Source organism: Neovison vison, chromosome 7 (assembly GCF_020171115.1).
Source record: "Neovison vison isolate M4711 chromosome 7, ASM_NN_V1, whole genome shotgun sequence".
Taxonomy (NCBI): Eukaryota; Metazoa; Chordata; class Mammalia; order Carnivora; family Mustelidae; genus Neogale; species Neogale vison.
This window is the reverse complement of record NC_058097.1, coordinates 100,262,251-100,285,620: the sequence shown is the minus strand read 5'-3', so window position 1 is coordinate 100,285,620 and position 23,370 is coordinate 100,262,251. Positions and strand designations below refer to the sequence as shown.

Genomic DNA, 23,370 nt, shown 5'->3' with positions numbered 1-23,370 from the left:
GACCGTTCCCACCGTCTTTCTTTCTCAGCGGCCCGGCTGGTGCATTCTCCTGGCCAAGTATGCTTGAGATCTGGATGTTTCTCTCCACTGTTTTTCCCAGGCCTCCTTACCCCTTACTTGTTCTGTTGTCCAAGGTCACCTTCTCCTGTGTTTGCTCTGTCCACGGGGCAGCCAGTCTTGTTTTCCTAAGTGGGATGATTCGGCACTCTGCCTCCGGCCCATCAGATGGCTTTGTTGTCCGCGTGCGGAACCGTGCACGTTTCCTGCTCTGGTCCTGAAGGAAAGCCCTGCCTTGGTCCCCAGCCTCCTCCTAGAGCCCCGCCCCCGCTCAGTCTCCACACTTCCTCCTGATCTTTGAGTTCACGTGGCTTGGTGTTGCCAGAGGTTTTGGTTGTGACCACACCTGCCCCTTGCCGCACGGTCTGAGCTGGGCCATGTTCCGTTCTTGCCGGATGTCAAGGCCACACGTTGCATCACGGCAGATTCAATTTCTCCCGTCTGGTTTTAGCATCGCCTGCATCTGTCTCCTCCTGAACCGCAACCCCCCCCCGCCCCTGATTGAACCTCTCTCTCTCTCTCTCTGTGTCACCTTCATGTCAGAGTGAGAATGTCGTGGGGATTTGCAGATCTGGGCTCGAGTCCTGACTCCAGATTTCCTGGTCGCGTGAGCTCAGCTGCATGGTGGGGACACTCCTCGCGTGCCCCTCTGTCACGGGGATTAGACGAAGTAGTGAAAGTTTAGAAGAGCCTTCCATGTCGCCTGTCGGTAAAGATTGTCAGACTGCTGAGCTAGTGACTAAAAACAGCAGCGTGTTGTTGCACAGAATTTGCAAGCTACACTCAAAAAGGAAAGGTGCGCCCACTGTCCTCAATTGCCCACGGAGCCCAGTGAGTCATGATGGCATTACCTGCTGACGGAGCCGCACCTCAGACGCTCTGGAGCTTGTCGGGGGCCAGGCCCACCTTCCTTCAAAGCCCCCAGGAGTAATCCTGGCAGGAACCACAGTGACCGTCATGGCCCGTCATTGAAGAAAGGAATATTTTTTAAATGAAATTAGATTTTTTTTAAATGAAGCAATACATGTGTATAACATGAATTAAAAAGTTATGAGAAGATCTGTTGGGCGCCTGGGTGGCTCAGTGGGTTAAGCCTCTGCCTTCGGCTCAGGTCGTGATCTCAGGGTCCTGGGATCGAGCCCCGCATCGGGCTCTCTGCTCCAGGGAGCCTGCTTCCCTCTCACTCTCTCTGCCTGCCTCTCTGCCTACCTGTGATCTCTGTCTGTCAAATAAATAAATCTTAAAAAAAAAAGTTATGAGAAGATTTGCAACTAAATTTTAGCCCCCCCCCCCCCCCGCCTGTCCTGTCTCCTGTCTCCTCCTTCCATCCCCAGGGCAACCGCTGCTCCCCAGTCCTTGGGGTCCTTCAGGGGGAGCGTATAAGTCAACAGCATGTGGTGTGTGTCCGCAGACCCGCATGTGTGCTGGTTAACTCTAGTAGCACCACTTTACGCACACAGTGCTGCATTTTGCTTTATTAACCAACGCATTTCAGAGATTTCTAAATCTTAGTGACCATGTAGTTACTGGTTGCGCTCACAGTATGGAGCCCTTACTGGGAGTTCTGTTTTGTGGGCTGGAGAGATACACTCTCCTTCCGCCTCTGCTACAGTGAGATCCGTGCACCTGCCTTATGTCAGGTTTCCTCACAGTGGCAATTGGGATGTTGGGGTCAAAAAATACATATAATTTAAGGAATTTGTAAATCCTATCAAAATATTCTTTTTAGAGCAGTTTACTTTTATACACATAAAATATTTAGAACTGTCACTTTTTTTTGAACATGTTAAGTTGCTCTCTTGTAAATGGTGAAATTAGAGGAAAACCCAGTCAAAACCTGAACTCGCATTAATTGCTACAGGCACTGTCCCAGGGATATGCAGTCCATAGACTATCTCTATGTCCCTTCTTTTCCTCATCTAATCACCAACTTCTAGAAATGAAGATCACCCAGTTCGACTACCAGGTCAACTTAGTTTTCGTTCCTCATGTTAGCAGAAGATGTTTTGCTCTTTTTCACCAGGGTGCTGTATTTGCAGAACTAACCTCCTGTTTCCCACACACATACCATACTTCATCTGATGTTTTTATTTGATGTTTGTCCTTCTTGGTTGTCTTGTCATTCGTCCTAGACCGTGAGCACCTTGATGACAGGCTTCATCCCGTTCGTCTTTGCAGAACCCTTCCCACGGCGCCTGGGTTTCCGGGGGCTGAGCAGGATTCCATGGGCTGTCGAGAGAGCCCCTCCACGATTCACCACTCGGCTTAGAAACTATGACACAATTAGCAAATACTGCCTTTTGAACTTTTTGTTCCATGTGTTAGAAATCCTTCCTCACATACCTGTACGTCAGTAACAGTGTGACTCAGAGGCCAGTTCTTACCGTTTTAGAATTGGAATCTCATTTGGAAATTGCTGTGAGGCTCTAGTGAGGGTTGCAGTCCTCTAACTGGAGAGGTTTATAATACTAATCTTTAAAGTATTGAAAAAATATTTTTTCAAGATTTTATTTATTTATTTGAGGGAGAGAGTGAGAGTATGCGAGCACAAGCAGGGGGAGCAGCAGAGGAAGGGGAAGCAGGCCCCCCGCAGAGCAGAGAACCCGATGCGGGGCTCGATCCCAGGACCCTGGGATCATGACCTGAGCCAAAGGCAGAGGCTTCACCCAGGTGCTGAGCCACCCAGGTGCCCTAAAACATTTTAAATCAACATTCACAAATAAGATCTAGTAGAGTGATATAAGAAATATTATTAATAAGGCTTTATTTCGAGTTGGTAGGAAATTTAGTTAAAATATTACGGAAAGTTTTTTAACTGTGATGGGCACATTACGGATCTCACAGATCTTCAGTTCTTAGTTGTACTGAAACTTAACGAGCAAGGTTTAAACCTCTTGTGTTTTTTACAAGATCTATAAATGTAAACAAATGGATCCAAGCGTTGATGACACCCACATTCATAGATCTAGCTCAGATCGGTTCCTGAAGGTCTCGGCTTGTGTGTGCAGCGATTTCTGTGACATACCAGTTAGTTTCGAAAAGGACTGAAAACCCACGTACTCTGGACCCAAGTACTAGAGTGTAAGCTTCTCGGGAGCACAGATTTGGTCTCCTTTGTCCGTTGCTGTATTTGCACGGACTGGACAGGCACTCGGCCACCTTCAGTTGGACACTTTTGTTCTTGGAGCTCATGGAGCGCTTCCAAGCCTTGCGTTCTTACGGCGGATCTCCGCACCACTGACGCCACTGGAAGGCCTTCCTAACACTCTCTTCGTGGTGTCTTCATCTGCCATGACCACACAGTACACGCGTTCTTTAGTTTCCTTGTCCTGACTACCCATGTACATGTTTCTTCCTGTCTGTCCTACTCCCCTCCCCAGCAAGGAGGCCCTGCCTTACCCCTTAGCTAGAGTCAGACTTCCTTCTTGTGTGCATCAAGTCTGTTTCCTTCCGGCAGAGCGTCGTAGCTTGTCCTGCAGGTGTGTGCCAGTGCTGGAATGTGTCCGCCCGCTTCCCCCTTCCCCACCTTTGACTGACAGTGACCTGGGGGCAGGGATTATTGATGTTGGGGTTCATTCGCTTAGAGATTTAAAACAGAGCTTTACTTATAATATGCATTTAATAAACATTGTTTTAAGTGACTAATGGATGAATGAAATTTGTGTTGGTGCTCCTAAATACTATTAAAGTCTAAAAAGATTTTAGTTTCCAACGTAGTACATTGAACTAATTGAAGTTAATGGAAGTGCCATCAAAAGTTTTACTTTTATATTTTTATAAAACATAGTGCTCTATTAATGTTCTTTTTATACAAGCATTGTAGTTATTAACTTCAATTTATGATTCCAACAAGAATGCTTCATGGGTGTAACGTATAGGGAATAATGCTTTATGCCTTTGGGCCTTTAAAAATGTTTTTGTAATGTTTCTGTTGTCATGTGTACTTGACATGTGTACATCATACTTAAGCTCAAAAATTTACCAATTTGTTGTATGACTGAATTGCCACAATACTAAACGATAAAAACTGTAGTATTAAAAGTCTTTGGCATGCTATGGAGGTCAATCAGTTACTTTTAAAAAATTATTGTTACCTTAGAGTTGCTATTTTTATTATAAATTTTCAGGGGTGGCCCTTTTATTTTTTTAGCGTGTTTTGAACATCCTTAAAATTATAAGGTGCATATATATATATTTGTGAACACTATAGTTCTTTAATACTTGTACATTTATTTTGTAGGGTTGGACCAAGTTTTATGAGTTTTCTTTATCAGATCTTCGGGCTGGCTACAGCATTATTGACAGGCTCTTTGATGGTAAGTTCTGATAGCTGTCGTCTCTGGTATTAATGGGAATATTTTTTTTGAGGTCTTACTAATAAAGTGTTCTCTTCAAGAGGGACTTCCTATCATAAAACGTGCTGTTTGCTTTTCACGTGTTTCATGTCCTGCTGTGCTTGTGTTGGTGGATAGTACGTGGACAACTGCGGTCATTGGTTTTATGTGCCATGGTTTTCTGATTGATCTGTAGCTCTCAGGAAACAGAAAGTGAGAAAGATCTTGTCTTCACTCTGTGGCTTTCCTAAGTTTCAGACTCCTGAGAAATCTTTCACATCTTGGGAACTGTTAAAATGCAAGAGTGTGGTAGACTACGGTCCATACTGTGAACCTGTAGAGTCTTAACTATGATTAAGTTGGAGTCAGGAATCAGGGTACAAATAATAGATCGAAGTAGGGCAACAGACAAGACCGTGATCTGATGGGCAGAGACCATCCTGCTCTCCACCTCCGCAAGCCAGGAGCAGTGGAGTCTCTGACCTGTACTGTGTAGGCGAGGGCAAAGGGACGCAAGAGTTGAGAGCAGTGATGGATGGGAATAGAGCGCGTTGATTGGAATCTCAAGTTGGAAGGTGATTCCTGTCTCCCTGTCCACCTGCAGCCCTGCCAGACCTCCCTTCCTAGAGGCACCACTGTTCATGTATCTGTTCAGGTTCAGGACCTGTGAATCACCTGGGATTCTTTCTCTGATCTTAAACATAATGTGTTTGGGCATTTTATGTCCCTTCCAAGTCCAAAGCAGATCATGATTCTGTTCATTTATTGTGACTTCATCAGCACCTTGGGGGTCCAAGCAAGAGCTTCAGACCCAGTCTTCTTTCTGGTTCAGCACCCTTTGAAAACTCTCCACATGGTAAAGAAACTGTGAGAAAAGTAAAATGTAGGATTCCCATTTAAAACCTCCAGCAACACTAGTCTTTCCTCTCCTGTAGCCAACCAGGTCCGTTCCTTCCTGAAGGTTTTGGTCAGTGCTCTTCTGTCAGAAATGCTTTCTCTCAGTGTCTGTCCTCCTCTGACCGTTCACATCTACTTTCCAGGTGTCCTCTTCAGATGAGCTTTTGGCTACTATCGGTCTAAAGTAATTTAAACATTATTTTCTCCCCCTTGTTCTGTTGTTCTGGAGTACATCAGTGCTATGTAGTAGTCTTTTGGTTGCTTATTCATTTGTTTTTTTATACCTTCCCACTAGAGCATAATCTGTCTCAAAGCAACGTCTTTGACTGTTGACGACGTATTTCCTAACCCCCGTAGCAGGACCTCGTCTATAGTAGGCGCACCCAGTTATCATTGGCTGGATTAATATCAGCTCTCAGAAACAACTCTGTAACATGTCTGTGGCAGAATGATAGGGTTAGACATCTAGGATGTGTCCAAGTCCCACTCTACTTTATATGTTTACGGGATTAAAGTTTTGAATGATCTGTGTATGAAAAATGCTACGTTCATACAGTCACAGCTCAGTGAGACCGCCACACAACATGCTCCCGTGGCCAGCGCTCTAACCCGGAAACAACGTCGCCAGGACCGCTGCCTTCCAGTTAGGACCGTCTCCCCGTGCTCCCCCCGCCACCCCTAGCTTCTGTGGTGCACACCAGCATCTTACCATGTAGACCAGTTTCGCCTGTTTTTGTAAAGCTGGAATCCTACATCATACAACCCTCTCTTCAGGCTCTTTGATTTAACCTTCTGTTTGAGAGACTCATCTGCGTGGTTCCATGTGGCGAGGGATGGCTTGTTCTCGGTGCTATGTAGTACGCCGCTCTGCAGGTCCTCCTCTGGGGTGTCAGCTGGGTCCTTTGCGGTGATTCTGAAGAGAGCTGCCACAGCTGTGGGTGATTAGCTGATGTACGTATATTGGGTATATCCGTACGAGTAGCTAGGATATTCATATCTTCACATTTTATTTATCGTTAGTGAAATCAGTGAATGCCAAATAATATTCCAAGTGAGTTTTTCTTTACTTAACAAACTTTGAATTCTACATCAGAAAACTACATAAACTTACAGCTTAATAAATGGTTATATATGGAACCATTGTAATTGTCTCCAAGTTGACAGAGTATTACCAGCCTTCCAGAAGTGCGTCCTTTATTCCTTCACGCACGTGACCCAACACTGCCCCACTCCATGCCAAGGGTAACCACTCTTCTGGTTCTATAAGCTGTTTTTGTTGTTGTTGTTGTTGTTGTTTTTGACAGAGAGAGGGAGAGAGAGAGAGAGATCACAAGTCAGCAGAGAGGCAGGCAGAGAGAGAGGCAGAAGCAGGCTCCCCATTGAGCAGAGAGCCCAGTGTGGGGCTCGATCCCACGACACTGGGATCATGACCTGAGCCGAAGGTAGAGGCTTTAACCTGAGCCACTCAGGTGCCCCAGCTGTTGTTTTTAATATTAATTTTGACAAAGTTTTCTGGAGAATCTGTACTAATGCTTTAGCTTTCATTGAAACTTGGTGATGTTTCTTTCTTTTTCTTTGTATTTTCATGTTTCTATTTAAATTCAAGTTAGTTAACCTACAGTGTAGTATTGGTTTCTGGAGTAGAATTCAGTGATTCATCACTAATAAATGACACCCAGTGCTCCTCACAACAAGTGTCCCCCCTCAACGCCCCTCCCCCATGAAGGCCCTCTCCCACGCACCTACCTCCATCCACCCACTTTGTTCTGTTTTGCTGAAACTCTCTTACGGATTGCTTTCTTTTCTCTCTCTTTTTTTCCCTTTCATTTTCCCTTCCCTTCTGTCCATCTGTTTTGTCTTTTTTTTTATTCCACATGTGAGTGGAATCATTTGTATTTGCCTTTCTCTGACTTATTTCACTTAGCATCATACCTTCTCGGGAAATGGCAGGATTTCATTCTTTTTGATGACTGAGTAATAGTCCATCGTCTATGCCCCTTTAAGGTGAAGCATCCAAAGCAGGGAGCTGGCACGATGTGTCCTTGTGATTGAAGCTTGTGATGGAATTGATTAACAGCATCACAGATCTTACATGCACCACGCCACAGACTTGATGTGACTAAGAGGCCCGTGCTTTAAAGTGATAGTGAATCTCATGGTGAAAATCTGTGTAAACTCAGGACTACAGAATTTCTTGACATTGGGGATTTCCACATGTACAGAATTAAATGCAAAAAAAGAGAAAAAGTTCTAATTATAGGGGTGAGTTGGCATAGAAATTGCATAGGATTAAAGCAAACAGTACACGTATATCCTTGATGCCCGAGCTTCCTGAACTGTAAAATGGGAATAATAGCAGACGCTGTATCCATCGGTTCGATTCCGGGGAAGTTTGAATGAGAAGAGCCATGGGAAACGTTTAACATTTAGTACGCTGAGTATATGGAGTGAGCTAGTGATAATTATTGTTACTGCTGCTGTTCTCATTCAGTTCTGTTTGCTTTAATCCTAAACAGAATGAAACTTACTCTGCGATTATAAAATATTTTACATAATAGCTGTTTTTATTTTATAAGTTGAAAGGTATGGCAGTGTTTCTGTATGCCCTGGCGACCTACCTGGGAATGAATGAGCTATCCAGGACCAGTACGTGACTTAGTGGAGATCAAGGCAGAGCGAGGGCGTGGGGTTCTGGTGAAGTCCATTGTCATGGCTGCTTGGCCACAGTTGATAAGGTGATGGCGGCAGGAGGCTGCAGCTGCCCTTGGTCTGCAGGGGGCCGCCCACATTGCCCGGGGCCAACACACGCAGCCACAGCACCCTCGGGCTTAACACGCGTCTCTGGATTTGGCAGTAACCTGCACTGGAACTCGACAAGCCAGCCGTGTTCAACAGCCGGCTTAAGTACAGCTGTATTTGCGCAGACCTGATGGTTCATTCTTACAGTTTAAACTTAACCACTGAGCTGTGATGAAGAGGAGGCTCTTTTTGCAAAATGAAATAGCAACTTCGAAGTCTCGTTGTGTTTTATACTACATTTCTCTTTTAGAATAGAGACTGCACAGTTGACTTAAAGTCATGACACTATGAGACTATAACAGACTATAACGTGCCAAGTTATTTTGTAGCATTTCCTTATTCACATTGTTGCAATGAGCTGAGGTTTTCATCATAGTGTAACATTAGGCTTTGAATATGTTCTAAGGAATTTCCCATTTAAGGAGGCAGTGTTGTGTGCCAGATGTATGGTTTCAGAGCACGTCATTCCGGTTCAGATCTGTAGGATTGTGTGATTTTCTGATTGGGATCACTCACCCTCCCTATTCCTCAATTTCTTCATTGATATAACTGCGCAGTTTTAATACTTCTATGTTAGAAGGCTTAAGTGAGTTTATACATGGGAAGATGTTTGGGGAATTTTACTTGATTAAATAATCTCAATAAATTTAGCCATTGTGCCATTATATTAATGTTAATTATTATTAATGAGAATATTAATGAGTTTTACATTCCTATTAGCCTTTTAAGGAATGATTTAACTTAGTTAAATTTATGTTGTTCTATCCTAGAAATATAACTGGAGCCAAGAATTTAGTTAGTATTTTAGAATAATTTAGAATATTCTTAGGCCATTTCTAATATCCTAGAAATAAAGCTAATAAAAGTATGTTTTTAAAATTATAGGTACCAAAGATGTGCAGTGGGAATTTCTACATGGTTTACTTGAAAATGCTATTTATGGCGGACGCATAGATAATTATTTTGACCTTAGAGTTCTTCAGTCATACCTGAAACAGTTTTTTAATTCTTCAATAACTGATGTTTTAAACCAAAGGAATAAGAAAAGTGTTTTTCCGTATTCCTTATCTCTACCAAAATCCTGCAGCATTCTGGTAGGTAAAACTCATCATTTTTAATATATTACCAGATACTTGAATCCTTTCTTAAACTCTTAAATACATGTTTCTTTTCAAACGCACAAGTAATTCTCATTCTCAAATACAGATGATTGCTATGGCCGTACATGGCCTGGCCGTGTAAACTCTGGTGAAGTGTGTTATCCACGCTGGGTACTTAGGGACTGCTTGATGGAAATAGGGTAGAGTTACCGGTTAGGAAGATGTTCGAGAGGTGAGCCTGGGAGGTACTGGAAGGAGGGAGCCTGTGTGTTCTAGATGGGCCTGATCCCTAATCAGATCCCTAACACCTGTATCTTCACTTTCTGGCCGATGAGTTAAATCAGGTCCGACTGCGTGAGGGACGGCTTTGAGCTAGCTTTGACCGCGGCATTTCTGTGGACGTGTCTTTATCTTAGCTGGCTGGAGCTTTTCTCCCTGACTCATCCTACAAAAGTCTTGTAGAATGAAGTCATCTTTTCCAGAAAATAGTGCTAATTATGGCCCAAAGATTTCAACTCTGATATATTTTGCCACAAACTTATCTTTGCTTAATGTCCAGATAATGCTTTTATTACCTGGAATGTTATGATCACATTCATACATATTCAGTTACATAGTTCTTCTCACAGGATTGGGGATTTTTCTTTCATCCCAAGTATTTTTTGAGAAAGTTCTTTTGTTTCAGTGACATAATTGTCAAAAGTCAAAGTTTGAAAACTAGTGTTGTATATGCTACTGAGTTTATACATGGGAAAATGTTTGGGGAAAATATTATCCTAATAATATAAGATACTGAATATCTTGCCTGTTAAGTATCCCGTCTGGTTTTGTTTTTCAGTATCTTTCATTCACTCACTCATTTATTGAGTAAGAGCCTGGCCTATCTGTCCGCCCCGGGTGGTCCTGTTCCAGACTGCACAGGCACTGTGGGCATCTCTGGGGTGGACTTGCCAGCGGAAGGGCATCCCGGGGCTTTTCATGGCCCAGCTACCTCACACTGTGCACTCACAGGCCTCCCTCTCTCTGTGAACTTTAAACTGAGTAATAAAACTGCTACAGAAATGTGCAGTGAATGTTTATACACTGAACCCAGGAGTGGAACTAGTGCTGGGGTCCAGAAACAGTGTGACCGACCAGCAGCCCAGAAGTCCTCCTTGTGTTCCCTCTAGTCGTTGCCCCCCCCGCCCCCCAACAAAGGAGACATCATCCGGGCTTCTAACAGCCTATGTTAGCTTTTTTTTTTTTTAAAGATGGATTTATTTGAGAAAGAGACAATGTGTGTAAGTGGGGGGAGAGCAGAGGAAGAGAGAATGTCAAGCAGATTCCCCACTGAGCAGAGAGCCCAATGTGGGGCTCAATCCCAGCATCCTGAGATCATGGCCTGAGCTGAAAGCAGGGATGGTTAACCCACAGAGCCACCTGGGCACCCCATCCTATATTAATTTTGCCTATTTTTGAGCACCATTTAAATGGTATCCCTTGGTGTATATTTTTCTGCATCCAAGGGAGGACAGCTTGGTGTGGGTGTGTAGCTGTCATTTAGGAAACACGTCTGTGCACAGTTGGGGCGTCGGGGGGGAGACTGTAGCCAGAATGCATGAGAAAAGTTCACAGCCATTCTGGAATGAGTGAAGGATATCAACAGAGAATGAGTTTTATATCTGTAGGATGATTTGTGAGAATCATTGTTAAGTTTCCGTCTAAGAGTTCTAGAGAAGGAGGAAGCCAGCATTTCCCAGGAGGGTGAGAACACCTGCTTGTCCCCTGCCCCACGTATACACACGCGTGTGTAAGCGTGCACCCACAAGCTCTTATACACACATACTGATGCATACGTGGATATGTTGCGATTGAACACCCTGAAGAAGTAACAGGTGTTGAGTTACAGGGTGGGAAAATTTCAAAAGACAGCCCATCTTTCCAAAATCTGACATGTTTACAGGCCCTGGGCTTCCTGAAGTCCCGCCACTGCATTGGGAGGACTTCATGGGCAGCTGCTGGGGCTGAGAAAGGAGATGGGAGGGGGAGGAGACAGCCGTTTCTCCTAGTTCAGCTGCAACAGTGTAGGCACATATGCAGGACCCCTCTGCATGCCAGCGAGCAAACTTAATTCTTACCCTTGAGCCAAAGTGAGTAAATCCTCCTGGTCTACACTTGAGTTTCCCGTCTAGTGTTTGGAGTCAGTAACTGCAGACGCCTGCTTGGTAAGGACCGCGTGCAACACTTGCAGTAATTCTGGGAGGAAATGATGGGCTTGTCAGTGCGTTTCAGCGCACCCCACCAGCGGACTGAGGACTCACGGGGAAATTGCTTCATGTAATGTGATTGGCAAAGCAGTGTGCACTCAGCAGAGCATGTGTGTATGGGGGTCCCTGGGGTTTCTGTAAGTCTCAGAGGATAGCTGGACTCTTCTTGGAATAAGCAGAACTGCACTCTGCAGATGAGTCTTGGTAGGTTCGGGCTTTCCTAAAAATGTCTCACGTGATATCTTACATGTAGGAGCCATGGCCATTTAAGTATTTTTGTTTTAATTAGTGCAGGGTCCCTTTGAATGTGGTGAGTTAAATTATGTGATGCTGTATTTGTAAAATTTAGGGATGAAGAAGTCATGACCAAGGGTATCTTCTGTCCACAACTAAGTATTACATAGACTGAAGGTTAGATTTACCTAGAAAATGTGAACATATGAGTAATGAGAGATTTAGTATTTCCCAGTATCTGTTCTGATTTTAGTGGTTCTATGTTCAGTCTTTATAGAAAAGCTCTTTCTCACTTCTCCACATTCAGGACTACCGTGCCGTCATTGAAAAGCTTCCAGAGGACGACAAACCGAGTTTCTTTGGTCTCCCTGCCAACATAGCTCGTTCGTCTCAGCGTATGATCAGCTCTCAGGTAACCGAGGAGAGGAGCTGTTGTGCGGAAAACACGGAGTCTGGTTTGGTACATCAGACCCCACAAGCTGTTGCTTAACAGTCCCCTTTTATTTAGCACAGTAAATTCCAGCTCTGCCTTAAATAAATTTTAGAAGAGTCAAAGAGTTCTATATAATACAACTGTTCAAATTAGTAAAATAACATTGAGCACTGTCACTTCCTCCAAAATATATTTATTTTTCCCTCCCGTGATTATATTAAGGCAACATGTTTAAAAGTGTTTTCTTTTAATCCCAGTGTTTGTAACGCGCAGCGTCATATTCGTTTCAGGCGTGCGAGACAGTGATTGAGCAGCTCTCCACGTCATCCACTGCTCATCAGGATGGGGCGCGCCTTCGTCCCCATCCCTCGGCTCCCCCAGCCCCCCCACCTCTCCTCTGGTGACCGGCAGTGTGTTCTCTGGAGTCGAGAATCTGTTTCTTGGTTTGCCTCTCCTTTTCTTCCCCTCTTGGCTCATGTTTATTTGGTTTCTTAAATTCCACAGCTGAGTAAAATAACATGGTACTTGTCTGTATCTGCTTTAGTTCGCTCGGCATCATACTCCCCGGCTCCATCCACATCATGGCACATGGCAAGATCTCATCTTTTTTTTTTTTTTTTTTTTATGACTGAGTAATATCCCATTGTGGATCTATACCCCACACCTTCTTTATCCGTTCATCGGTCCATGTACACTGGGCTGCTACCATAATTTGGCCGTTGTAGATGCTGCTGCTGTGAACGTGTGTGTGTCCCTTCAGATTAGTGCTTTTTTCTTCTTTGGCTAAGTACCCAGTAGTGCGATTGCTTGATCATATGGTAGCTCTGTTTTTAATTTTTTGAGGACTCTCCATGCCATTTTCCAGAGTGGCTGCACCAGCTTACGTTCCCACCAACAACCTAGGAGGGTTCCCCTTTCTTCATATTCTCACCAACACCTGTCATTCCTAACCTGTTGATTTCAGCCATTCTGACTGGTGTGAGCTAGAATCTCACTGTAGTTTTGCTTTGTATTTTCCTGATGCCGAGTGATGTGGAGCATCTCTTCACGTGTCTGTTGGCCATCTGGATGTCATCTTTGGAGAAATGTCTAATCTTCTGCTTATTATTTAATTGGTTTCTTTATTTTTTGGGGGTGTTGAGTTGTATAAGTTCTTTATAGGTTTGGGATACTAACCCTTTATTGGTTATGTTACTTGCAAGTATCTTCTCCCATCCTGTAGGCTGCCTTTCAGGTTTGATTTTTTCCTTTGCTGTGCAGAAACTTTTTATCCTGATGAAGTTCCAGTAGTTTATTTTTGCTTTTAATTCCTTTGATTCAGGAGACCTATCTAGAAGGATGTTGCTATGGCCAACGTCAAAGAGATTACAGCCTGTGTTTTCTTGTAGGATTTTGATGGGTTCCTGTTTCATATTGAGGTCTTTTGTCCATTTTGAGTCTATTTTTGTGTGTGGTGTAAGGCAATGGTCCAGTTTCATTCTTCTGCATGTGGTGTCCCATTATCCCAATACTGTTTGTTGAAGATGCTATCTTATTCCCATTGGACATTCTTTCCTGCTTTGTTGAAGATGAGTTGTGGTTTGTTTCTGGGCTCTGTCGCATTGACCTGTGTGTGGGTTTGTGCTGGTCCCGGTGTCTCTAGCGTGTCTCCTGTGTGTGTTGCACACACCCTCCTTTTGTGGCTACGATGCTTTCGCCTTGAGTCCTGTTGTCTGCAGTGACTGTGCCTGGCCAGTCTGGGCTTGTGTTGAGTCAAATCTAGAATTCGCCAGGGATGCAGTAATCCCGAAGCACAGGGCATTTTCCCTGTGTTGTCCCCTGAGAAACTGCTGGGGGTGGGCAGTGTCTGCAGGTAAACTAGCTGTCTATGTCCAGCCCACTGCCGGGGCTGCTGTCTGACTGGCATGTGTGGTTCTCTTTCCCTCTCCTTGGGGCAGGGGACCCTGTGGAGGGGTTCCAGCCCATGTCAGTGCTGCTGGCGCAGTGCCAGCCCATGGCCCAGCTTCGTGAGGGCCTCAGCTAAGGGCCTAGTGCAGGACATGCTGCTAAGGAACCTACAGCCACCGAGGACCCAGGCCTGTGGGGCCGGAGAGGATGCACCTGCCAGAGCACGGGTGGGCCAGGCCGTGTCAGCAAGGGCTGCAGGGGTGTCCTGTGAGGGGAGCTCTGGAGGCCAGGCCCGTGCACAGAGGCTGTCTGCGGGAGGATGTGGGTTTGGGCAGCACAGTCAGCACGCCAGGGGCTGTGCTCATGCCAGCCGGCGGCCCCTGTGTAGGCCGGACAGCAGGGGAGGGAAGTGGTGCCCAGGGTCCTGCTTCCAGGCTGTGCTCCTCAAGCTGCAGATGGGGCTGTGTCTTCAAGAGTGGGGCCTCCGTTTCCCACTGCCCTCTGCGTCACGCAGATCTGAGCGCTCTGGTTTTTGGAGTTGCAGGTGTTGAACTCCACTGACAGTAAGAATTTGCAAAGTTAGGCCCCTCTGGTTTTCAAAGCCGACTTTTAAAGGAATTCATCTTCCCTTCATGGGTCCCCCGTATCTGGGGTGCCTGGTGTGGGTCTGCTCCTCGCCCCTCTCCACGCCCCCACGGACTGTACCCACGGGTCCTCCTGGCTCCCGACTGTGACTCTGCCCTTCCTGCCCTCTGCAGTGTGGCCTCTCGTCTGCGTGTAGCTGTGACTTTGGGTTGTTTTCTGGGTCACTTAGCGGGGGTGTTACCTAGTTGTATCTGTGGAACCAGATGAGCTGGGGGTCTTGTCCCACCGTCTTCCCAAGAAGCTCTTCTTGGTTTACTCTCGAGTCTGCCAACAGTTTACCGCTTGATCTTTGCAAAAAATCAGATCCTAATTTTATCGATCTTCTCTATTATTTTTTAAAAATATGTATTTAAAAATTTTTTTTGCTCTTTATTATTTCTTTCTTGTACTAATTTAGGGCTTTGTTTGTTGTTCTTTGTCCAGTTCCTTTAGGTGGAAAGTTAGGTTTTTCCTGTTGCTTGAGGTTGGCCCAAATCTCTATAAATTTCCCTTCTCGAAACTGCTTTTGCTGCTTCCCCAAAAATTTGAACCATTATGTTTCCATTTTCATTTGTCTCAAGGTATTTTATTTTCTCTTGCCTTTCTTCATTGACGCATTGGTTGTTTAGTAGCGTGGTTAGCCTTTGTGTGCTCAGGATTGTTTTTTTTTTTTTCCATTTTCTTAAGTGTAACTGATTGTTAGCTTCCTTTTGTTGCCTTTGGAAAAGGTGCTGGATGTTATTTCAGTTGTCTTCAACTTACTGAAACTTCTTATGTGTTTGAACATGTGATCTTTCCTGGAGAATAAATCGTGTTCACTTGAAAGGAATAGGTGTTCTCTATTTTTGGAATGGAATATTCTCTTTGTTTCTGCTCAGTCCTTTGAAAGCTGGTGTCTCCTTACTGACTTTCTGTTTGGCTGATCTACCCATTAATGTAAGTGGGCTGTTAAAGTCCTCTTCTCTACTGTTACTGAATAAATATGATCCATTATGTCTATCAATATTTGGCTTATATATTTAGGTATTCCTATGTTGGGTACATAAATGTTTACAGTTATTATATTCTTGTTGGATTGGTCCCTTTATCCTTATTTAATACCCTTCTTCGTCTCTTCTGTACAGTCTGTTTTAAAGTATATATTGTCTGATCTAAGTGTTATTACTGACTTGTGGTTTTCTCTTCTATTTTCATGGATTATCTGTTTCAGTTCCTTCCACTCTGTATGTGTCTTGAGGTCTTTTAAAGTCAGCATATACGTGGGTCTTGATTTTACTTTTTCTAATCTAGACGTTCCATCTTTTGATTAGAACGTTTAGTCCGGCGCTGTTTAAACTGCTTATTGACGGATGTGTGCATACTGGTGCTGTAGGGGCCGTGGTGTCTCTGGGTGGGTGCGGGTTCCTGAGGAGCCTGCTGGCAGGGTGTGGTGAGACAGTGCCCCGTGGGCCCCGTGGGCCCCATGGTCACTACTGGGCTGCCCATTGGGTGTGGCAGCTTGGGAGCCACTTGGGAAGGGTGCCTTGTAGGGCGCTGGGGTTGGGCAGGCCGACGGATGCCGGGGCGGGGCAGGGGTTCTGGCAGGACCGCGCTGTCAGAGTCGGCCCGGCCGGCTGGGCTCCTGAGAGGAAAGGACAGTGATGCTAGCTCGCAGCTTCTCTCCCACAGAAGCTCCTACGGGTCCTGCCTCTCTGCACAAGTCCGAAAATGAGGAAATCTCCTTCACTTACACCCTAGGTACTTCTTATTTTTTTGTTGTTGTTTTTTAAATTCTTACTTCTTTATTTAAAAATTCAACTAATTAACACAGAGTATTCGTAGTTTCAGAGGGAGAATCTAGTGACTCACCCGTTGTCTCTGCCACCCCCGCCCCCTCCCTCCCCCGCCCGGCCAAGCTCATGACCTCAGGGGCAGCTACCCCACCCCCACTGCCCTCCCCTCCAGCCACCCTCCGTCTGTTTCTGAGCACTTTTTAATTTTCCCTTTGGAAAGGTGCTTTTGTGCTGGGTCTCAGGCCTCCTGATCTAGTGCGTTGGTCTTTGAAGAGCAGAGACTCTGTGACTGTAACCCTCCTATCCTCTTTGTTACACCCCCCCCCGAGCCAACCTCACCGCTTTTCACAGCCAGACGCGGTGGGGGCTTCTGTTGTCGTTGCGGGTCCCTGGGGCCGGGGCCCAGGTTGAGGCTAGCCCTTCTCGGGGAGTGAGTGTCTCCCTGCTGGCCTGTGGTATCCCTCCTGCTTCTGGTTGCCACCTTGCGATGGGTTGGTTCCCCGTGGGGGCTCCTTCCCTCCTGACCTTCTCCATGGGGCCTTTTCTCAATGCCTTTAGCCACGGAGGATCTGGTCTGCCAGACTCAGGCTGTTTCCAGAGGGTGTTGCTTCGTGTGTGGCTTTTGGCTGGGTGAGGGGAGCTTCAGACCCTCTCACTCCATCATTGTCCATGAATTAATACTTGTTTGCCCAGACGTATGAAATCACTAGAAGAGTCCTCAAGAAACAGTGCTTACCACGTTATTTGATGTTCTGGAGGGATCAATGAAGTGTCCTCCTGCTCTCTTCTCCACATCTCTTGTTTCCTTGCATCAAAGTTAAGCAAAGAAGGGCCTCTTCCTGGGGCAGTGGAGGCAGCCAGCCAGACCCCTTCCCTGGGTCCGAGCTCACACATGGAGACCAGAGGGTGTGTTCGTCTTTGGTTAGATAGGCTGCAGAATCCGAAATCTTTCCCTCGTGTGGCCGTGCTTGTGACCAAAGGAGGGCCATTGTGGTCAGTAGTGAGTTAGAGAGAGATGGAAATGGATGGAGGGAGCATTGTTCTTCCTCCAACAAACAAGACAGGTCATGACTTCTCTCGAACCCACCAGAGAGAGATGAGCACTGGCCGGCTGAGACCTGTGGGGAGGTGAGAGCCGCAGGCGTGGTCAGACCTGGACCATGTGACCTGCATCTCCCCTCCTGGCAGGCCGCTTCTCATCATCTGTCCGCAGTGCCTGCTGATGATAGTCTCAGAAAGCCTCCTTCCGGAGAGCAACAGAACAGAGTCCCTGTGGGCAAAGGAGGCGCATGGAACCGCCCCTGTCTGCCTTTTGGAACGGAAGCCTCCATCTCAGAGGAGGAGGCCAAAGACCAAGACAACGAGGGAGAGCAACACGATCGCCTTTAGGGTACTGTCGAAACACTGCCCCTGGTAGAAGGCAGTAGGAAGAAAGCCCTGCACCCTCTGTTAGCGGGAGAAGCCCGTGCAGATTGCAGCTCCGAGGACGGGAGCAGTGAGAAGGTCGCATCCCCTGGGGCTGAAGGCTGGTTTACGACAAGAGTGCCCCGGTCTCTGCCATGCCCACAGGCTGGGGAGTCCTGGCTCCCAAGTGCCAGCGATCCCCCAGCTGGGAGGTCTGTGAGGGCGGGCGCAGAGCGCTTCCTGGAGGCATATTAGCGGGTAGAAAACCCTCCAGACCTGTGCGCAGGGGTCACATCTGGGGCCTGCTTTAGAGCTGCAGGGGGACAGAAACGGGGCTCTGAGAAGGCCGATCTTCAGCCCCGGGGGACCATGTCCGCTGAAGACAGGCGCAGTCAGAATGGCAGACGGTGGGCTGACAGTGAGTAACGAGGGACCGTTTGATGCTCCTGCTGGGTCACCGGTGACCGACCCTCTGTGAGGTGCAGAACCAGGAGCCCTCATCGTGACGGGGGAGCAGACGCTGATGGCAGCCCCACCGGCCTACTGGCCCCTAACCTCAATCAGAGCACCTCCAGGAGCTCGGAATCTACGGTGTGTCCAGGGGACGCTAGCAATAATCTTCAAAGGTCGCCCAACCCCGGGCTGAACAGTGACCCTGTTCTAAGGCCTCGTGCCCCTTCCCATGCGTCAAAGCTGCCCGAACCTCTGTGCTGCCCGTGAGCTATTCTGCTCTCACCAGCAGAGCCGGGCACGAGGGCCTGCCCCACGCAGGGATGCAGGCCGCGCTCCCCACAGCTTCATCTCCCCAGCAGTCAGTGGGGCCAGATTCCCATGGGACGTGGGGGTCAGAACGGTCCACTGGGTGATTTAAATAATTATGATCTGTGTGCTAAAGATTCTGATGGAAACTCCAAAAGTTAATTTCAGCAGTGGTGGAGAAATTGTAAGACTGGAGAAACTGAAATAACTAGAAATAAAACCTGTTAATGAAGAAGAAAATCTTCAAGCCAACCAGTAGACCTGAAACCCCAAGGAGAGAACACATGAATTTGAAGATCGGTTAACCGAAGTTACCCAGACTGAGACACAGGAGGACCCAGAGCAGGAAAGACACATCACGAAATAACCAACACTGCGGGACAATATCACACAGCCTGGCTGCAGGGTACCCGGGACCCACAAGTCCGGGAAGCTCAAAGAGCACTGTTGCAGGTGACCTCCACCACCCTGAGGGAAGAGGTCCCAAGAGGTGCACAGATATTTGGACTGTCAAAACAAAAGTCTAAAATCCTGAGACCTTTGTCCCACCAGAGCACAGAGGAGCGAGCCTATTCCCCGGGCTGCCTTCTCTTCTGGAGCCGTGCGGGCCTCACTGGAGAACCTCTTGACCCTGGCTCTGTACCCGGGAGAGCGTCTGCCTCAGAGGAAGACATAAGGTCTTTCATAGACAAACACAAATAGAATTTATTGCCTGCGGATTTACCCTGTGAAATGGCTACAGGATGTTTTCAGGGTGAAGATGTAGGACACCCGACACAATTGTGGATTCACACAGAAAAGGGTTCTGGAGAGTTCTGGAATCCACGTGATGAATGAAGTTCAACTACATCATCCCTGTGATTTCTCCCAAAGAACGGGCTGGCCGGTGGGAGAAGAGCGCGGCTACGGTTGTGTATGTTTATAGCAGGTGCACAAATGGGATCAGCAGCAGCAGCACCATAGAAACTCAACTTCTTTCACTCTTACAAGGTTATTGATTCGGTCAGTTTTGGTAATCTACGTATCTGTATATATGTAGAGATACCTCAGAATCTGTCTCTCATCTTGATGATCACGCTTCTTGCTGTAATGTTGTTCAGAACTTTACTATCCTTTTAGTGTCTGGAGTCTCGAGGTTATTACTGTGTTTCTCTGCCTAATGTTCTTTTTCCCTCCCTTTCACGGCTTTATTACATTTTCTTTTTGCAACTGACTTCAAATATTTGGATTATGGTATAGATTTCTTTTCCTTCATCTTACTACTAGTGTTCACTGGGTTTCTTGGACCTGTTTTATAATTTTCATTAAATTTTGAAAAAAAAAAAAACCCTGTCTGTCATTACTTCTGAAATGTTCATCATATCGTTGATACTATCCTATAGCTCACGAGCATTTCTTTATTTTTTCAGTCTCTTTGTCTCCCTGTATTGGTTTGGACAGTCTCTTTCTCTGGGTAGAGAACTTGAGAACCTTGTGTCCACTGCCTTCTGTAGTGTCAGCCAGGAGGGAGGGCTCTGGGCTAGTGAAGGACAGCTCTCGGGGGAGGAGGTTCGTGCGCACCACAGCTCCTTACTTTCAGAGGTGTTTGTGGTGCAGCCCTGAGTGTTGCTGTGTGTGACTGTGACATAGCAGTTGTGTTCCCGAAGGTACAGCCTTAGTAAATAACCAGCTGTTGAGTGACAGCGGGTCTCATTTCAACATTATTTATAAAGCAGCATTTTGTAAATTCAAAATGGTGACAATAGGGGAGTCGTAAAAGAAGTTACAGTAAACTCTTGAAAGCATCAGGACTAGTAACAACCACAGTTTAGGACAGTAGATCTTAACCTTTGCTTTTGTCGGATGGATCCCTTTTAGCACCTGAAGCTCTGAATCCTCTCCTGAGAAAAATACAGACATGTATACACACACACGAAATTCTGAAAACAATTTTGGGAAGTTTTCAGATCTCATAAAGCCAGCAGGAAGTAGTAAATAAGTAAATCAATGAAATGACTCATGAAATGTACATGTAATATGTATGTATATATACATATAAATATGATTACATGTTATATACAATTGAATGAGTACAGACTAAAAACTTACAGCTACTTTATAATTTTCATACATAGCCATCATAGAAGTATTTCTGTATCATTCCTGAATCAGAGGTACAATTTTTATAAAACAAGTAGAAAAGGTAGAATTTTTATAAGGTTACATTGTGTTTAGGAAAGGAGTTATCTGTGGGTATGTGTTCATATGCCTTTTTATTATATGGGATCTGGGTTTGGTGGTTTTTCCCTTCATTGGTTTCTAAGGTTGGATTTTAGTTATTGTGTATCTTCACTCATTTCTCACAAAATCTAATAAACAGGATAGAGCAAATGCAAGTTCGTTAATCATCATAGACACTAAAGGACCATGGAAAGTTAGCTTTTGTCATGTAGAAGCTTGCTTTGTTTTTCTTTTTAAAGAAATTAGGTGCTGAAGGAATCTGCAATGAGTTCAACTGTAGGAGACCCTTCTTTTAATAATAGCAGTTCTATTTAGGAATTGTGGTTTTAAAAAATTTCCTTTTAATTTTTCTTTTTATGTTTGCATTTGTTGGTAATTGTGCAGTGACAGCGTATTCTCTGGACTAAGAAAACGAGGGGCATGTAGCTTAGAAAAAAATGGTATGGAATTTTGAATTTGGTCAGAAAAATAGGAGAAATCTTTTTTTTTAATTGATTTATTTATTTTCAGCATAACAGTATTCATTATTTTTTCACCACACCCAGTGCTCCATGCAATCCGTGCCCTCTCTAATACCCACCACCTGGTACCCCAACCTCCCACCCCCCCGCCACTTCAAACCCCTCAGATTGTTTTTCAGAGAAATCTTTAACTGTGAAAATGTCCTAAGCAATTTAATATTTAAACAGAAATTAAGATCTAGTAGAATTTTAATTCCCAAATGTTTTCCAGCTGTTCTAGTTCCTGTCTAGAGTAAGTGTGAGTTTGCTGTGGTGTGTGTGGTGGGGAGGACCGGAGCCGGGCTGCGTAGCAGGATCTGCGTTATGCGACCCAGTCCAGTGATTCCATAGGTGAAGTCTTCTCTTTCGGTTAGCTGGATATTTTAATTGATTCTTTGTTCCTTTTTCTTGTTATTATTTTGAATTAAATATCAACAACTAACACTTAGAATCAGTGTAAACTGCTTACAATTACTTCTACCCCTGAAGGGTCTGGGTCTCTCCAGCAGTTGAAAATTTTATCTCAAATATGTCGATTTACACATTTTTTAACATTGTAGTAAGAACATTTCTTAAATCACCAAGGTAGAGAATGACGAGCAGACACTGTGGTGAGGTCCAACCACGGACCGACTGGGGGGGGCGGCGGCAAAACTCTCCCCAGGAATTAGATAGTAGGTGTACAGTCTCATTAGGGAACGGGAAGCTTTACCCATGTGGGTGCGACCCTAAAGTCCCAGTGAAGCAGTCAGAGAAGTAACAGCTTGTCTACTTGGTGTTTTCAAAGCGTGTCCAGTAACCACATTCGCTTGCCTGCCCCAGTAATGCACTGCTTTGGTCCCTAGGTGTCTTTACGTGACTGTGACCTTGGCCGTGGCTCTGTAGGAGAGCAACTCTCCAAGCAATTCTGTTGTTCTCTCTTTCTCTTCCCCAGATTTGTCTTCTTGTCCTTGTACAACCAACAGACTCGTGTCTTTGAGACTTTGTTCTTTTCTTTCCCTCTCTCTACAGTGAACTGTTAACTCATGATTGCAGTTTAGACTGATCATCAGACGGACCCGTGCGTCTTCCTGCTCAGTCAGGCCCTGGCGGGTGTCCAGGGGTGGTGGCGGCCACTTACATGGGAATTGCTGGGGAAGTTTGAGAAGGTAGATTGCCAAGTTCCATCTGAGATGGGTGGATTCAGACTGCTGGGAGGAGGGCTCTGAAATTCAGAATTTGGGGTGATTCTTTGGCATCCTCAGCTTTGAAAGTGTCTGTACTAGAGTCTTGAGAAACTGCAGAGAATGTATCAACTTGGTATTCTCGATAACATGAAATCTGCGTATCAGATTCTCTTTGACAGTTTAGTCCAAAACCAAGGACAAACAAAAGGTATTGTGCTGCAGGAACAGACTTTAGAAGTCATCTGTCCAAATCATCTCTTCATCTGTTCTTCACCTAGAGAGGTAGTGAGTACCCGTTGTTGTGACCTGGTAAGTGCTAGGCCCTGGAACCTGGGTTTCTCGAATTATTAAATACAGAAAGCTATCTCCAAAAATTCACTGTTAAGAATTTTTTTCTCAAATGATGTTTTAAACCTGGGAATTTTGTGAATTTGGGAACTGTCGGTTTTTCTCATCAATTTATTTATTTATTTTAGTTAATTAATTTATTTTCAGCGTAACAGTATTCATTATTTTTTCACCACACCCAGTGCTCCATGCAATCCGTGCCCTCTCTAATACCCACCACCTGGTACCCCGACCTCCCGCCTCTTCAAAACCCTCAGATTGTTTTTCAGAGTCCACAATTTGGATTGCATGGAGCACTGGGTGTGGTGAAAAAATAATGAATACTGTTACGCTGAAAATAAGTAAATCAATTTAAAAGTCTCTCATGATTCACCTCCCCTTTCAGTTTACCCCAACTCTCTTCTCCTCTCCATCTCCCCTTGTCCTCCATGCTATTTGTTATGCTCCACAAATAAGTGAAACCATATGATAGTTGACTCTCTCTGCTTGACTTATTTCACTCAGCATAATCTCAAAAAAAATAAAATAAAATAAGTGTTGTTTATATTGGCTTTGTGACTTCGTTCCAGGCTATGAGGAAAAGATGTTTT

General features: G+C 45.3%; 1 protein-coding gene across 8 annotated transcripts in view; it reads left to right on the top strand.

Moving 5' to 3' along the window:
• The window catches only part of DYNC2H1 (dynein cytoplasmic 2 heavy chain 1), a 274,182-nt gene that overhangs the window by 164,868 nt on the left and 85,944 nt on the right, over nucleotides 1–23,370 (top strand). For 7 of the 8 annotated variants that reach the window (XM_044257764.1, XM_044257766.1, XM_044257765.1 and 4 more), the window contains 3 exons: nucleotides 4,298–4,373; nucleotides 8,973–9,181; nucleotides 11,975–12,079. In XM_044257764.1, the coding sequence (XP_044113699.1) occupies nucleotides 4,298–4,373; nucleotides 8,973–9,181; nucleotides 11,975–12,079 (390 nt within the window). Of the gene's footprint in view, nucleotides 1–4,297; nucleotides 4,374–8,972; nucleotides 9,182–11,974; nucleotides 12,080–12,390; nucleotides 12,721–23,370 lie in introns of those variants that run through there. The other variant, XM_044257769.1, reaches the window with a different exon arrangement.